The sequence below is a fragment of the Diorhabda sublineata genome, chromosome 7 (genome assembly GCF_026230105.1).
Source record: "Diorhabda sublineata isolate icDioSubl1.1 chromosome 7, icDioSubl1.1, whole genome shotgun sequence".
Lineage (NCBI taxonomy): Eukaryota > Metazoa > Arthropoda > Insecta > Coleoptera > Chrysomelidae > Diorhabda > Diorhabda sublineata.
In genome coordinates, this window is record NC_079480.1 from 5,740,482 (window position 1) to 5,759,194 (window position 18,713).

General features: G+C 32.7%; 1 protein-coding gene across 1 annotated transcript; it reads right to left on the bottom strand.

Annotated features, from left to right (window-relative positions):
* Positions 1 to 477: 477 nt before the first annotated feature.
* LOC130446632 (odorant receptor 4-like) lies at positions 478 to 9,315 on the bottom strand. The gene is made up of 6 exons (XM_056782998.1): positions 9,235 to 9,315; positions 8,928 to 9,118; positions 7,682 to 7,781; positions 6,482 to 6,571; positions 4,952 to 5,107; positions 478 to 528 (listed from the first exon to the last, which is right to left on the bottom strand). Exons 1-6 carry the CDS (start codon positions 9,298 to 9,300, stop codon positions 478 to 480), a joined length of 654 nt encoding a protein of 217 aa, XP_056638976.1. The 5' UTR covers positions 9,301 to 9,315.
* Positions 9,316 to 18,713: the final 9,398 nt, after the last annotated feature.

Genomic DNA, 18,713 nt, shown 5'->3' on the forward strand with positions numbered 1-18,713 from the left:
CATATTTTATAACAATTGTTGAAAATATGTTTTGTACTAAATTATTTGATTTAAATTGTTTTTGTTTGTCCATATAAACGGTATAATAATTCTCAGTTAACTCTTTATGTACAATATATTATTTAATCTTTTCCTTTTTGTCGCATCCTATCAAAGTCAGACTCAAAAGAGGATTAATTGAAATTGAAAGCCAATGTTTGATTATCGCTTGGTATTATACGATGATAACCGATGTGAAGATAGTTGCAATAATGATGGAAGTTGTTTGATTTGTGGTTTCAGTGGCGTTCTCATAATTTTAAAGCAACGAGAAGTTATATTAAGGTGGAAAGCGACAATAATATGATACGAGAGTACTCATAAAAACCCTCGATTGTCTATTGGTCAGGATAAAAAAATTAAACTACAAGAAATAAATAAATGCTTTGGAACATTTTATTTCATTAAAGTCTGTTTTAAAGTGTTTAGTAATATAATTCACATTGTTTGTTTCAATAGTGTTACGTAAGAATATGAGGTTTTAAGAATCTGAAACACAAATTATGATTTGATTATACAAGTAGAATGAAAAAATGAAAAACTGAGTAAATCATATTGTTTACGATAAAAAAACTATTTGAAATATTTTCAATAGTGGTTAATTAAGTCGATGTCTGTTGAAATAAATTGTAAAAATTAACATAAAAGTGACTCATTTTCCTTTTTTTGTATTTTCTATGAAATCTATGTCTGCTTATTTCTATATATCAAATTGATTTCTACAATAATTTTGGTTGGTGCCACGAATCTGGAAATTCATACTTGTGTTATTAGGATTAAAGTTGATTCATTTTACAAATAATAATAAGAATAATAATAATATTAAACGAATATGAACGATCAAAAAGTTTTTCAAAAAGGGAAATATCCCAGTTGCAAGCTGTCGTCGATTTGACGTCTATTAGATGTCTGTTTGATCAACTGACGTCAATGACATTAAAAAGACTTTGAAGTCATTTATATGACGTCAATACGTCAATCGGAGAAAACGTTTATAATACATTATTTATTTTTTAATAAAATAATTATTTATTATTAAATATTACTATTATTAAACTTATTTTATTTCACAGAACCCGCTTTTCTTCATACATTCGATTATCCGGATTTTCGTTTATCCAAATCCCTAACGATAACAATTAGTCCGGTTAATCGAGTTTCCACTGTGGTAACTAATTTTAAGTACTTAGGTGCATTCAATAGATACATAGAATACCTACAAAATAAAAAAAATAATACGAACACAAAAATGAAAATATTTGATGTTGAGATAACGAATATAACAAAAAAAAACAAGTATTTTGAAATTAATAGTGAATTATGAAATTCTAAAGAAAAACCAATAAGAAAATTTGATAAAATTCATGAAAGTACGCCGATAATAGTACGAATATATTTATAAAAAAAGTGAAGAGAATACAATGAAGTTGTAGACAGAGCATGGTAAAGACGAAGAAAAATTTGCATAGAGGAGAATATGAGAATATTAAGATAGCGATGAATAAGAAAGTAAAAAGAACCAACAGTTATGAAGAAATAAACTTTAATCACACGATAACAATTAGGTATATAGGGGAAAGGCACGTAATATGAGACACTTTTTTATTTTTGTTAAAGAAATGGGTATTAATTCAATTTTTTAAAATGGTTCAATACAGAAACAATAGAGCGCTGTATAAAGGGTGTCCCACGACGAGTTGAAACTATCTGTATATGGCAAAATACTTATCATAAAAATTTCTACGTTTGTGTTTTCGGATATGAACTTTTTAACTAAAACTTTTGTCTAAATATTTCTTTCGAAAAATGCATACTTTTTGAGTTATATTATTTTGTAGAAAATTTGATCGTTACAGACCCTTATAAATTATTTTTTTACGAGGACACCGTTAAAGATATGGTGACGGCTTATGTTCGGTTGCTTTTAACAAAGTAAGACGTTTTTGAATTTTTGTTGAGAATTTTTCATGCAGGTGTGGTAACATTTTATTTATTCGTTATTAAATTGAGAACGAGCCATTTTAACGATTTTCTAAAGTGTCAACAATTGACTAATGACAGTTGAATAAATGTCGTTTATTACAAAGCCTACTAAAAGTATACATCAAAAATTGAAACTTGTTAAAAAATACAATAATAATTTAAAACTCACATATTTCGGAAACGACTAAAAGTTGGAATAGGATTTGTGAATACAATTTGATTTGATTTTTTTAAAGACCTTGACAAGATAAAAAAATACTTTTTTGTTTCTTATTCTTAGTGCTTGTATCAAAATTAAATTTAGACCACACCTGCATCTCTAAAAATTTAGAGAAAACATTTAATATCTGGATAACGGTAAGGTATAGGAAAGTATACATGAATTTGTCTTATTTTTTACCTCTGAATGCATTAAAATAGAAAAAACCGGGTGGTTCTATTTAAAAAAATAAAGAAATTTGTTATTTATGAAGTTAAACTTTGAACACTTTGTATACACACCTTGTATCGAATGAAAAATTTTTAAATATAGATTCAAATACGTCTGACCTTGCTAAAAGCAACCGGACAGAAACCATTTCCATATCTTCAAGGGTATCCTCGTAAAAAATAATTTATAAGGATCTGCAACGGTAAAATTTTTCACAAAAAATTATGCATTTTTCGAAAAAAGTTTTTAGACAAAATTATACTAAAATCTTACGTAGATTTCAAAAATGTATTAATATATAGGGTGTTCTATTTAAAATAACAAAGTTACAGTCGACTTCTGGTTCTACCGGAAGTCGGCCATCTTTGAAAATATTTTAGTTAAAAATATCGTATCCGAAAACACTAACGTAGAGATTTTCATGATTTTACTATAAGTATTTTGCTATATACAGATAGTTTTTACTCGTCGTGGGACACTCTGTAAACATTTTATTTTAACACATTAAGTTTGTTTGAAATAATGATTATTTCTTTTAAGCGATAAAAAACTAATAAAGTAAATTTTCAAAATTGGTTCTAATATGAGATCCTCCGAGAAGGTTCCTAATAAAAACGCAGAATATAGAAAAATAAGGAAAAGAACCAAAACAAAATTATTGTTTTTATTTTGCTAAAAGAAACAAATATAAGGATTAAAACTGTTACAATTCTAAAATCTAATCGAAAGAAGCTATTTTTTTCGTTTATTTTTGTGTGTTTTCAATCTCGCCGCATTCCTCGTGGGACCACACAAAACCAGCCCCACAACTAGCCCACTTTTCAACTCGATTGTCTTCGGGGTATAATCCCCGACAAAACAAACATTCACTATCATTGTTATCATATTCGTCAGTCTAAATAACGGCGTATAATGCCTTCCAATTCCTCAATGGTAGATCAGAACAAAATTGTCGGCAAGAGTTTTTATAATATGCAATTTATATTGGAAGAACTAAATCAATTCTGGCTACAGGTAGTGGCGGATTTACGAATTTGCCGCCTACGGGCCAGACCTGATTTGCCGCCCTTTCCAATACCATGTAATGAGGGGTGGAATTTGTGAGTAGGTGGGGAGGGAAGGTGCGATGCTTTCAAAGTTGGCAATGTTGGAAGCTAGTAAAATTTCCTAAATTTCAATAAAATTGTCTAAATATGCTTAGATTTTAAAATATCTCTACAGTCAGTTGACTGATGAAACAGATCATAATATTATACAAAGATATATTGAAAAATTCTTAGCCTACTATAGAATCAAACAAAATTTAAATGTGAAAATATTTTATTACCCAACATATCCTCCTCTTAATTGGATACATTTATTACAGCGAACCTGCAACGTCTCTAAACCTTTAAAAAAAATGCTTCTTCTTGCTCTGCAAACCAGACCTCCACAGCTTCTATTACCTCCTCGTTGGAAGAAAATTTACGAGTTTTTAAACTTTTTTTTAGTTGAGGAGAGAGATGATAGTCGGAAGGAGCCAAATCTGGTGAATAAGGGGGTATTCTAGTAATTCAAACCCTAAATCATGAATTTTTTGCAGCATGAGATTTGTATGCAGGGACGCTGTCCTGCAAAAACACCTTTGGATAGCTTTCCACGTCTTTTCTCTTTAATTTTTTGTCCCGTATAGTGTATAAATCAATCATGATTACTCCATGACAATCCCAAAAAACGGAAACAAAAACTTATCCAGCAGATTTTTGGATACGAAACTTCTTAGGTTTTGGAGAACCAGAGTGTCGCCATTACATCGATTGTTGCTTTGTTTCTGGATCGAAGAACTGTACTCAAGTCTCATCCATAGTAACAATTCGGTTTAAGAAGTCTACATCGTTTGTGATGTGATGCTTCTACCCTTGCACACTTTTGGTCAACATTCAAACATTTGGGGATCCATTTTGCAGCAATTTTTCTCAAGTCCAAATTGACATAGACTAAATGATAAACGCGTTCGTATGAAATTATCAGTGCTTCAGATATCCGTTTTAGCCCAATTCGACACCTGACAGCGCGCGTTGTGGAAATGACTCAAAGTAACAGGGTGCAGAAGGTGGTAACACAAAAATAGTATGCACTGAATGGCAACACGGAAAACTACTTTAACTTCCTGCTTTATGAGTAGTCGCATCTACCTTATCATTGCACAATCCAGTTTACTCTATAATATATACAAGTACATTCTTGACTGACTGAACAGTTCTCTACACCGTGGTTTTTTGTTTTAGACAATTTAAAACGGATACGGTAAAAAGGAAGGCGTTGACTTTGTCAAAGTGATATTATCATTTATCAATTGTTTACTTCAAAGTAAAGACACTTTTTCCTTATTTTTCTATTTTGCTGCCCCTAAAATTTGCCGCTCTGGGCCATGGCCAGTCCGGTCCCCCTGTAAATACGGCACTGGCTCCAGGGCTGAATTAAATTACAATTATGTTGATTGTAAGTAAAATATTATACCGTTACTATCGTGCTGTAAGTAATAGGGCCAAATGGTCCAGCTGTTAGGTAAATAGGAAATCTGCTTCTAATTATAATTAATATAAGATCCTTTTGAATATCCGTTTCCAAATCGTACCAATGAATTCGGTGCATAATATTACCAACTGAAATACTCTAAAACAGATGTGTCAAATTCAATTTTGCAGAGGGCCATATATTTAATTTTGAATTCGTAGGTGAACCAGATTGAAAATAAAAAAAAATGAACTGAATTATTTCATTTGATTTATTAAATTATATAAGTATATAATATACGGTTGTTAAAAATCATATCAAAGCTATAAAAGTAGGTAATTATGTTGAGCTAGAGGATCCAGATACCTAACTTCTCTTGTTTACGACAAGCTCATTGATGTCAGGTTAGGTTAGGTTTTAGGTTTTTAGGTTTTAGTTATTTTAAGAATTGATTGGAGATGTTCATTCGCAAGTCTTGTGCGATGTTTGTTCTTATTTATTTTCATGACGGAAAGCATCTGCTCACATAAATAGGTGCTACCAAACATGCAGATAATGCGTGCTGCATGCTTTTTCAATTACGGTTAATTATCTAAACTCCTGAGATATTGTATATAAAATGTAAGAGCATTAATTTCATTAAATTTTTCTGCCCGATTGAAGATCTATCAAATCCATTTGCAAATAAACTGGTGCCTGTGAAGCTTCAAAATTGAATGGATTGTTGAAAATTGGGAATTCCATTTCATTCATTTTATTATACATATTATTCATCCAATTTTTTTTTTGGCTCACAGTGCCAAATGATTTTAAATGAGGGAAATGGTCCAAAGTTTGTTTTTTTACCTGATCTTCCCAAGCCCTCAACTGTAACTTTATATTCAAATCAGTCAAGTGTTTATTTATATCTACCAAAAAGGCACAATCCATCGCAATCCATGTCTAATGGATATTAGTTATTGTCATAATCAATTAGTTTGCCTTCTTCTAACAGGAAAACTCGAATAGGGTCAAGTAATGCACAAAATCTTTCTAAAACTACTCCTCGACTTCACCAACTTCGATGAAATAATGGATATCAGAAAACTTTTCGTCCAAATCTTTTAAAAACTACATGAACTGTCGGTGATTTAGTCCTCTGCTTTACAATTTTAATTATAGGTTGCATGACATGGTCCATACAGTAAAATCCCACAAAATTCTCTGATGTTTTCTGTTTTAATTTAGTCACAGCGCCGTAGACTTGATAGTACAAGTATTTAAAACATCAGGGACCAGAAGCGGCCCGCGGGCCTTATTTATACGGCTCAGGGGCCGGAAGCGACCCGCGGGCCGGCAGAAGACAACAACTGTAGATTGTGCGAGCAAGCTATAGAGACAGAAGAGCATCAACTCCGAATATTCTGCGTATTTTAGTTAATGGCTTGAGTACCTCTAAGAAGTAGTGCTAATACCTTGGAAATTCGGAACAACTCCCAAAAATCTTTATTTAAAACAATCTAATCTAATGATACAAATTTAAATTGACCTCACCGCTTCCATTAATCGTTGACCTCCATAACAAACAATATAAGTTGATATCAACCAACCTATTAATAGAGCGGTGGAATCTAAAGGGATATGCTGAAAAAGAATAGCATAAAACATTGATAATAGTTTGAGTAAATAAAAACAACACGCTTTAATTAATATAAATTAGAATAGTTATTTGTATGCCAAAGACTGAAACTACTAGAAAGTAGTATTTCAGCTGCGGCGTACACAACATTTTTTAGACGACGCATAAGATCCAAAAATTTTTCAATTACACTGAGGAAAGAAAATAAATAATAGAGAATTTTATTTATTGAACAATATAATGTTCTTGGATTGTATTGGATACAGATATGTGTGTGTAATGTAATTAATTAAAGATTAATTTTAGTATCCTTGATAAAATTTACCAATAGATCCAAAGTCCGTCGGCTATCCACGCTCAAAAGGTGTGTGAGATTCAGAGGTAGGGAGTAGTTTTGTTTAACAAGTAACTGCAACAAATTGTTTTATGAATGTGATTGCTGCATCCGAAAAAAATGTGATTGAGATCAGCACACGAATTTTCATCGCAGGTACAGACTGATGATTGTATAATACCTAGCCTGGCAAGATGGGCGGGATATCTCCCATGACCAGTCTTCATTCTAAGGATACTTGCTGAGTAAAATTTCGAAGTTGTGTATTTAAATATATATTTCGGAGGTGAGAGTAAAGTATCTCTGTAGATGTGTTTGTGATTTCGATATAATTTGTAGATGTGTTTGTGTGTTCCATAGAATTTGTTGATTGATTCATATTTGTGGCGGAAGAAAGTTTGCAAAATCATCAAAGTGAAACTGTCTACTCCAGAGCTACATGGAACACTCAAAACGCAACTTTCGTAATGTAAATGAATACAGAACGAACAATTTTCAGATGGCGTCGTCTAAAAAATACTTAAAATATGGGTAGAATGATTAACAAAAGGTATCATTCTAATGCAGAGGTTCCCCAACTTTTTTGTACCACGCTCCCCTCTTATTAATTGGAGACCCCCCACGCCTCTTAACTCTTAACAAATGTGCGAGATTTATTATTAATTTGATCCTTTGGTAATAAAAAATCGAGACCAAACACTTGGTTACATGATATCTTGGTAAAGATAGATACATAGATAATAGGGAAGCTACTAAAAGATAGCAATTAATATTTTTTTACCGTGAGAAAAGTGTATCCTATAACGCCTATGAATGGTCCCGTTAAACTAATATGCACCATCATACAAGGACTGAAACATTTGTTTAACAACGCTCCAATTCTGAAAATACAAACAATTTTAGGTGAGGTTTATGTATGGAACCCCTCAATTATCTCGGAAGCGTCTTGTACGATTTTTAGAAATTTTTTTGTACGTGTTGTCAGATCTTTCCTTTTTTCGGAAAAAGAATGAACTTTGTTATTTCAAATGGAACACCCTGTATATTTTTAGCCTTTCGAAATCCTTAAGAAATACTTATTATTTTTCATCAAATGTCCCCTATATCTAAATACCATAATTTCGGAGTTGAACAAGAAACTCTTAATATATTTAATAATTTATATCCTAACCGAAATCGCATAACAAGATGTATCCAAATGAGGCAGAAAAACTACATCAACTGGAAACAAATCTTTAGACGTTTGTGTCCTGTTAGAAGACGATCCACATTTAAATACCCGACAGATATCCAAATTGATGGACGATTTTGATGAGGACTTTGCAGACCTAATGATTTTTTAAGTAATGTTATATTTTGCGACGAGGCCACTTTTTTTACTAATGGAAACGTAAATCGGCATAATTGTAGATACTGGTCACGAAACAATCCTCGTTGGATGCGTGAATCCCATACCCAATATCCCAAAAAACTGAATATATTTAGATTTATTGGTTAGGTTAGGTGAGTTGGCTCGGATATTTTCAAAGCCAAGTAAGCATTTTCAACTATCCGTGTGTAGTCAGGCAAGACCTAAATAATTTGTTTTCCAGATGATGGATTGGAAGGCGTGGTTTTATCGAATGGCCTCCGCGATCACCCGACATGAATCCTTTTGACTGTGGGGAAGCATATTTGAAAAGTTTGGTTGCTTGTTGTTTCAATTTATTTGTTTCACAATAAAAGATGTGCCACAATGAAACAACACAAATAATTTGTAAATCACGCTAATTTGAATCAAGCTTACGTGTGGTGTAATGGTGGAAGAATATGTTTCACTGCAGCACATCTTTGTTTTACAGCGAAACAAAAAAATGAAGAGGTTATATGAAAATATGATGATTTATAACTTTAAGGTGTGATTTATAACACCTCATAGTGTACTCTCAAAGTAGCTATACTCGAACATGCTAGAAATATTTATTAAATATTAATGTGGAAAACAATACCCTATAAAGGTTGGTACTAAAAAATTTTGATTAACTTACTCGATAACAGCTTGATGATATTGTATGGCTTTATAAAATTTCTGCCTTCTAATTACTCTGTCTTTTTCATTTAAAGCAATCACTAACTCATCTTCTACATGTTCAAATCTAAGCACCAAATGTTCGCATAGAGCCAAAATGGTGAATGATACAAATCCAGCTGTTTGGTAGACTACAAGAACCGCATAGCACTAGAAAAATTAAACAATCGAGTGGTTCCTAATAGTTGCAGGGATCTTCGATCATATTATCTATCGGTGTCTTCTTTTTAAGAAAAAGGTTTTGAAACAGATGAAATATTTCTCACCTCATACAAGTAAACAATTTGTTTAACAGGAAAATTATCAAACTTAAACGGCAGCCAAGTTGCCATCGGTAAGCCACATACTTCTTCCAAGTTTTTTTCCAAATTTTCTTGTTTGCATTGCGGTATGTATAATAAAGCAGGAGTAAGCATTGTTATTATGATACAACTATGGTAATATATGTAGATTTTTGACCATTTATTTATACGCTCATTTCTTTCGTCGAATTTATTAGGTTTTCCGAAAGTTTTGAAATCTTAAACATACAAATCAAATTCAATGCTTTCACTCTCTTTTTTTCGAAAAATCATTGTTTTTATGCAAAGAACAAGCACAAGAAGTTAAACCCTATTGCACTCGAGTAGTTCGAGTAGTTTCTACCTTGTGGAGATGCTTGTGGATTGATTTGGAACTTCTATAGACTCTAGTGTTCGGAAAAGAAGTGCCTTGGTAGCTGATTTCACAGGCTTGCACTTCTCCAAAGAAAGGAGTCCGATAAATTGATGTTCTGGGCGTCTGCAGTCCAGATCTGTGTTCATGAACCACGTCTGTCTGTCAAGAAGATCTTAAAAAAACTGCTCTAAGTGATATTATGTTGGATCGTCTTGGTAGAGCATCTGCTGGGATAATATCGGTAAAAAAAGTCAGATCAGATGACCTTTCTTCTATGCTCTAAGCTGTCAAAGCTGCTGGTCAACTCTGGGTGGCCTATATGTCAAATTGCTCTCTTCTGCATTGAGCCGAGTCCTGAGGTTATGCTTGGGAGCCGAGCTTCAAATGTACGAGCAATACTCCAAAAATGGACGACTCTAAACTTTTTAGAGAATTAGAAGCTTTTGTGGAGTATTTAACTTTTTTTAGTCTTATAGAGGACTCTAAGTTTTGCAAAGAGGGTACCAAACAAAAACCAGTTACATCAAAACAGAAGAATGGACAATGGTGTATGAGCCACAAGAAGTAATGCAGAAATGGAAAGAGCACTTTCAGAAATTACTAAACGGAAATGAAGCAGAACAAGGGAAATAAAACAAAGTGATCTAGAGGAAGATGGCATTCAAGTAGAAGTATCAAGTGAAGTGAAGAAGTAAAATCCATAATATCAGAACAAAGAAAATAACAAAAAACTAGGAGAAAGTGAAATTACACTTGAAATGTTAAAATGCGGAGGAGAAAAGTTGCAGAGAGAGAGTTATACGAATTAATCTAAATAATATGGGAAGTAGAGAGCCTGCCCCAAGAATGGAGGAAAGCACTAATATGTCCGATTCCAAAAAAAGCTGATAAACTGCTTTACGAAAACTACAGGGGAATTGTATTGTTAGAGACCTGTTATAAAATAATAAAGAACAGACTAGAAGAATATGCCGAGAAAATACTAGGGGAATATCAAGCATGCTTTAGAGCGAACAGGTTAACGACGTACCAGATTTTCTCCCTAAAAGAATTATAAACCACCTGCTATGAATACAAGATACCACTTTATTCCTTGTTTATAGATTTTAAGCAGGCGTATGACAAAATAAATAGAAACAACATGTACGCAGCACTAAGCAAATTAGGTGTAACGGCAAAAATAATCAGATTAGTTAGACTAACCTTAGATAAAACAAAAAATGAAGTGATATGGAAAGGGTATAAGTCTGCAGAATTTCATGTCAATATAGGACTCCGACTCCACTTTATTATTGAATATTGTTTTAGAAGTAATTATTCAAAATTTTAAATTAAAAAGCGATGGGACAATCTTCAATAACGAATGCCAATGTCTAGCTTTCGCAGATGACTTAGCGTTGATAGCAAAATCCAAGAAGCATTGAAGAAAGCAGTAATAAAATTTGAAGAGGAAGCCAAAATTTTTGGACCAGAAATAAATCAAGAGAAGACAAAATATATGATCATGGGAGATACTCGGAGAGAAACAGAAGATAACTTGTACTTCATGACAACCAGACACCAAAAGAGTACAATTTCAAAAGAGTTTCCAACTTTGTGTATCTAGGAGTAGTAATAGAAGACAAGGAAGTAGAAGAATTAGAACTGAAAGCTAGAATAAATAAAAGAATACAAAAATTCGGAAGTATTAGATCACTGATGAAGTCAAAATACGTGTCAAGAAAAACAAAAATATAAAACGGTAGTGAGACCCACCTTAACATAGGCATGTGAGATATGGATATTAAAAAAGGCAGATGAAGTCATGTTGGAAAGATGGGAGAGGAAGATACTAAGAGGAATCTTCTGAGGAGTACACACAGAAGAGGGCTGGAGGAGAAGAACTAATTAAGAATTGGAGGAATTTTATGGAGAAGCTACAATAAGCTCGTTTATTAAGGGACAGAGAGTGAGATGGTTGGGATATGTTGAGAGACGACATAGAGAACGGATTCCAAAATTAGTACTGCAAAGAAGACCAATGGGGAAAAAGAGAAAGGGGCGACCAAGACCTAAAAAATAATAATGTTCAGAATTGGAGAGAAAAAGCTGGGAACAGGAAGGAATGGAGAAATATTGCGTGGAAAATGCAAAATTGAAGACTTTATATATAATATAAGAAACTATGTAATACTGCCGTTTTTTCCCTAGGCCTACTTGGCCTGTAGAGCATATTAATATAAGTGTTTTCTAATCTGCCTTAGCTGATTCGGCTACGTGACGCTAGGACATATTGCTTCCAACCTCGACACTCAACAAGCCAATTTGCAACAATGGTGATAGTTTATCTTCAGACAAGACCAAATCCTGAGCTGTAGTGTCAGCTTTCTTTGTAAAAACAGCCGCCTGGGTCTTTGCTGTAGTAAACTCAATTAGATTGCTCTCCAGAATGTTTTCCAGATCGATATACTGGTAGTGATTGTTTCTGCCTACGGATTTGGATGTTATTCGTGTTTATTGGGCGACGGTTTTTCTGATACGCATCCATCGATAGTCATGGATGAATCAGTCTTCAAGAGACGTATAAATCCAGTCGATGCTTTGCGACTTGCTCAGGATTCTCCATATTTTTCTATAGCTTTATGACATAGATCTGGAGATACCCGGTTGAACTATGTTTACGAAAGCCGTATTGATAGTCGCCGATGTTGTTAGCAGACCTAAGATATCCGAAGATTTGTTGGTTAACGACTTTCTCCATGACTTTGATAATGGGACTAAAGCAATCGGATGGTAGTTGTTGGGAACCGTCTTTTTGATTCTATCTGTTGCAGTTTCGAAAATTTAACTAAAATAGTTGAACAAAAAACTACCTCATATCTCTATAATTCATTTATGCAATATTAATCTTAGGAAAGAAAATTTGTTCAATATTTGTGATACAATTTTCTGCAAATAAAAGTAATTGAGCCAGTCAATTGAAAAAAAATTCCGTCAAGCAAGAATTAGCTTTTTACTGTATCAAATGTATCCTCAAATTACTCTAGTCTATCAGAATCGATCACAGACTGATTTCAATAATGAATTAATTTTGCTTCTATTCGGTATTTCGGGTTTTGGTTTTAAACATCTTGACCTCTGGAGGGAATGAGATGTTTAGTGAAATTCGAATTAAACGCTGAAAATCTGGTTAAAGACCAGTACATGGCATTAATATTTGGTTAGGTTTGACTTTGAAAATACGTAAGAACAAAAAACGCGTTTAAGAAACCTTTAAAAGAATTCGCCCAAAATATATAACTTCAATTGTAAAAAAAGCCTGGGGCAAAATTGTTTCCACGTTATTAAATTTCTGGGAAGTAAAATAGTTTCCTGTTTGAAAAACATGAGCTACAATTCTTTTTTTTCAATATGCCAATCGTCCTGTTACGTTTTTCGTCAAATATTTCTCTGTATTATATTATTTTCTCAATGCATAATCCACATTCATAATCCAAATACAGAGTAGGCCAGAGAAAATCCCAATATTTGACCGTAGTAATTAGATTTTATTTGTCATTTGTCAATCCCAGTATCAGAAATCTAATGAATTCTGTTAAATAACGGGATGGATCGCTGTCTACTCAAGAAATATCCTGTATTTAAGTGAATATGAAAGTTCTCACCTGAAAATTGTTTGAATAAAAGTACAATAGATCTTAGATTCAACATATATCTAAACAAAAAATACGAAGCTCCATGATACGATAAGATATTACCAATATCTTTATCAATATGATCAGCAATACCCTCTGAAACAAAAAATAATATGGAGCTATGTACATCGATACATGACAAAGAGAGTTGTCTTTCAAATTAATTGTAAAAGAAATTTTGGACATGATACAGCTGTACGTGGGTCCTTGTTTACTCATTTCGGACAACAAGCGTAATCTTGAGACCACTTTATAGCAGTGTTTGCTGCTGTCTATGCACGTAGGCAACATACATGTAGTCATTGGTAGACACCGGAGATTAAAAAATATCGAATCAGTGGATCCATCCGGCGAAGGTGTTCCAAAGAAGGCAAAGGTCTATTGACCGGAAAAGTAAAGGCCACAGCATCGAATATCTAAGAAAAGGTTTCAGGTCGAATTATTGGTCGAATAAATGAAAAACGGCTCCATTAGGCAAAGAAAAAAGTGCTGTTTCATCATTACAACGCACTGGCTCGTACCCCTGGGTAAATCGATCAAATTGGGTTGCAAACTGCTATCCCATTCAAAGGATTCTCCAAATTTGATTCTGATACTGACTTCTTTTTGTTTTCATGCTTGAAAAGTCATTATATGCCCAATTTGAGTCGAATGAAAAGGTCATTGTCTCCATGAATGCTAGATTTGTAGTTCTAAGAAAACGCAGACGCATTCAAGAAGTTGGGGCATCGCTGATTTAAGACAACAGAGTACAAAAATTCCTCGCCATGGTTTCTTAGAAGGCCGCTTCCAAACGTTGCCGTTTGTTGTTATCCGTCACCATTTACGGGACCCACCTTGCACAAACCTTGGCTTATTCTAAGTTGTCTCTAAAAATGTTGCGAATGCAGGACTTGCTAACATTAGGGATCATCTCGTTGAGGTTCCAAACCGTCACCTTGGATCTTCCAGCATTGTTCCTTCCAAATTTCGGAATCACTACGTCGAAAACGATTGTTGACCAGAGCGTTGCTTGTCATGGACGTCATTTGCGAACATATTTAACATTTCCCATACACCTCGCGCAACTGCGAGAAACGAATCACAGAGCGTAATGCGAACCTGGCATGAAAATTTTTCATTGCTACCAAGACAATAATGAACGCCTTAGAGAGCTCACCGGGGCGGGAACTGAGAGAAAGGGGACCAAGTCATACTTTAGTCTCGTCAAAACCTGCCTAACAGCTTTCCTAGCGCCCGCAGCTGCTTGGGAAGCTTATTTTATGGATAATCCTCGTAATTCAAAAATAAACGAGGTCTGATGAGTCTGATGGCATAATGTTTAAAGATGTCTAGTAAGTTTCTTGAAGTTCACGGCCGTGCGCGAGGGTCTACTTTGCCACTGAAGGATGAAGCAAACTGATCGGGGTCTATACTACGTCAATTTGCAATAGATAGATAATTGCAGAAACATAAATAAGCTGATTATAGTTTTTAGAAATTTGGGCGATGAGTCTTATAGTAACATCCTCGTATGAAGCTAGTAAACATTGTAGCAACGTATAAAATTCGAAATAATTACAAATAACCTTTAAAACAAATTGATATTAGTCTAAAAAATATTTAAATTTCCGTAAAATGGAAACGTTGCGACTTTATATTTCTTAATATTTCATAAATACGCACTTATACCAAATTAAAAAATGAAAAATAATGTTTACTTCCCGTATAAAATTCTAACAAACCGTCAGTCCACGTGGACTCATCATCTTCACTGTTTACCAATGGAAACATCGAATCGTAAACATAAATGCATTTCTATTGGCCGAAGCTGTCGGAAGGCGTATGTACACAATCTCTTCAAAATATTCCTGCCAGACGGTCTGCGATAAGCAGTGGCGTCGTTTGGTGAGGATCATTTAATTCATAAATTTCTTCAAATAAATAAAAATATGGCGCTTTTTAGACAATTGGCGAATGAAGACAATGACATTGCAGAGTGTAGTGATAAAGACAGGTATGAATTTAATAATAAAGTTCTAGATAAACACAAGTTATTTTAAATATATTCGAATGTTTAAAAAAAGGAAAATATTCAGCACTCTAATGGAATCATAATAGAAATAGCTGAATTAACTAGAGTCAATAAATTTTCCATTTATCGAGTAGTCACGAAAGAGGTTGCTGTGGATCATTCACAGAACCGAAAAATATGTAAAGAAAAACTGAAATCAGTTAAAGTTACTCAAGATTTTATAAGTAGAACAATTAGACATTAGAAGTAATACAGCAAATGATAGCAGATTATTTGTTACATATTTTTAAAAGTATTTATAAATTGTGTGTGTCAGCTCCGACGCACGACTGGAGTTTACTCCTTAAGTTCAATAGTCTAACCAGACGCAAAAAGAGTTTATTTAACTTAAAAAAGATTGATACTGTATAAAAGGGTAAATTTGTTAATTAATGAAAATAATAAACATATATAAATATATATTTATTCAATTTATTCATTTCATATACATTTATTATAACTAATCGACGAAATATTTTACATTAAACTTTTAACAATAGTCAATAATCTCGATAATTCATATTGGGTTGATTATCTAATTTTATGTCTTGTTTTCAAATATATATTTATATGAACTACATCGATAATTATTAAAATATTTAATAAATACAAATTGCACATAATCATACATATAATATATGAATTATAACGTACCTTGCAACCACGTGTTTGTAAGATGTTCCGGCAATATCATCTACACCTCTTTCTGCCATAGTTATTTGAAAATACTTTCAGTTCACTTTAGCGGAACACAATGATAGAAATTAAAACTTCACAATAACAATATTAATTATTGATATTTATAATAAAACCAGCAATATAAGTATGTTGACACTGACAAATTAGAAAGTTGCGCATCATAGGGTGCGCACCAAAAACGTAACGAGGTCATTCATCGATAGATTTTACTCCTCACATTTTTCTCATACCGGGCCCCTTATATATGCAAATCGATTCTTAAGGAGTAAACTCCAAAAATAATAAATTTATAAAATGAGGTATCTACGCCTATGGTAGATCAAACAAAGAGGTCGGAAAATGTTTTTATAATCTGCAATTGATATTGGAATTACTATACATGTTGTATTGTTTTTGTGTGACTAATATTGACAAAACTAGTAATTTGTTGTTAAAATACTCACTTTTTAGATTAAATATCATATGAAGTAATGCTCCAATTGAAAAATATATAGAACTAATATTTACCAACAAGTATTTGATGTAAATATTCGCTTTCGGATCGTTCATTTCTTTCGTAGTGGGAAGGAGATAAGGAATTTGCAATAATCTCACAGAATGTTGCATTATTTTTATTTCTTTGACGTCTTTAATATCCATTTTAACGAAAATTGATCAGAGTGCTCGCTGCGAATTGAATAAGATTGTGAACAGCAAATGTATTAGGAATTTCTAGACAACTGATTCTTTCTATCGAAGAAATTGATATTTCATTTAAAAAAAATTCAAGAATTATTTTTTTATCAGTATTATTCGAAACTAATAGGGAAAATAGATGATTTAATATGATAATAATAAAGTTAGAGTTCGAAATACCGGTGTATTTATTATTTTTTTAGTTCGGTAATTCAAAGCTACGATTTAATATAATAATGAAGCGTTACATCAGTTTACTTTGTAATAAAAATAATAGCTATAAGACATTTTTCATCGAGAAAAAAAGAATCTTGAAATACAAATATTTATTATATAATTATGGTCAAATAAAAGATATGTATGTATAATTCAGGGTGTAGTACACAATGCGACTCAAAAGAACTATCGTGCTCCATTTTCTTGCTGTGGCTTTGCTGATGCTTAGTGTTTGTCGCTAATCTATACATCCTTCTAGAAAATTCATGATATGGAAAGGCTTTAGCTGCTAAAGATCTACATATATTCAATATGTCATCATGTTCCGTAGTCTCAAGTAAATGTGGATAGAGATTTTATCCTCTATGTAGCAAAATCACAAAAAGCTTCAGGTCCTACAAAGGGTTTATCCTTTCTTGCTATAGGAAGTTTCTCTGTTATTTCCCTTCAATCAAGTGTACTTTCCACTCAACTCGAAAATTTGGGAATATCAGTGGAACATTCTCCTTTCCATACAATACAAAAAAAATTTAACACTTTCACTGCCACAATGTCATTTTTGGGGAATATCCCTGTTATGGGTGCATTTTTTGTTTGAATTTTTCATATGACATTTTTTTATCATGTTCAATGATTTTAATAGTAATCCAACCGAAAAAATTAACCGGAAGTGCATTTCCGGAAGTGTCTTTCCGAAAGGGCAACCCGTAAGCGAGGGATTCCACCTGCTTTTCGGGTTACAATCAATAGACGCCCATTAGGTCAGCTTATGCTAAACCCGTTACACCTATATCTAATATTGATTTATTGTAAAAGAAAACTCCAGAATTTTTGACAATTTTTATTAGGATAGCAAATAACAATTACTAATTATATATAATTATTGATGCAAATTATCATTTTGTTGGACATTATTGATAACCAAAGTTTTTTACATTATTAGTCATATTATTTTTTTTAGGAAATATGCATTCTTTAAATGGAGAACTAAGTTTAATATAGTTAAATGTATTAAAATACTTAACTACAATAAATGTGATAAATGAAAAGCAAAAATTACCCGGGGACTCCCAAGAATCTATATCGAACGCTGATTTTTACAAAATATCCTTCGTTGTTAATCGAAATCTGCAACAAAATTCAACAATTTAGTGAAAAGTATTTAAATAGATTAAATCATGAAATAAACTTTCATTGTATAATCAATTATACTTACTTATAAACAATTTATTGAAGAAAAACTTTGAAAATTCATAAAAAATCACCCAGTTGGACGATTCGAAAACGGAACACACTGTCAGAAAGCTCTAACGGTACTGAATGCAACTGTCACTACCTGAAGTTGTAAAAGTGAATCCCTTTCACTTACGAGCCTTTCGAATCTAAAGAGAAAAGTTACAGAGGGGCGTCCTTCCGTAAGGACACCTGTAAGCGTCACTGCTGTCTTTCTGTAAGGACACCCGCAGCGAAAGTGTTAATTGTCGTGGTCTGTGGGTTTATGCTGCATTTTTTAATTTAATTTTTACTTTCAATACATCTATTGACTTGAAACTTCTTAAACTTTCTCGTTTTTGATGACTATATATCATTCAATAAAAACATTGGAGGAATATTTAATAATATCGCGTGGATTTATTAACTTAATTTTTATATGAAACAGAATGTCTTATTTTTTTCTATTTTTGTTATTCTATAATAGTATTTTGAATTTTACTACAAATTTTGTAACGACATTTTAAATCTAAAATAGCTTCGATACCTAAATGGTTCG

What these genes read in the sequence shown, in the direction of transcription:
- LOC130446632 (XM_056782998.1), bottom strand. Translation starts at nt 9,300, where the DNA reads ATGGCAACTTGGCTGCCGTTTAAGTTTGATAATTTTCCTGTTAAACAA. An exon ending in AAATTGTTTACTTGTATGAG is followed by an intron (nt 9,119 to 9,234) that starts GTGAGAAATATT and finishes TAATTTTTCTAG; the next exon opens with TGCTATGCGGTTCTTGTAGT. An exon ending in TAGGATACACTTTTCTCACG is followed by an intron (nt 6,572 to 7,681) that starts GTAAAAAAATAT and finishes ATTCTTTTTCAG; the next exon opens with CATATCCCTTTAGATTCCAC.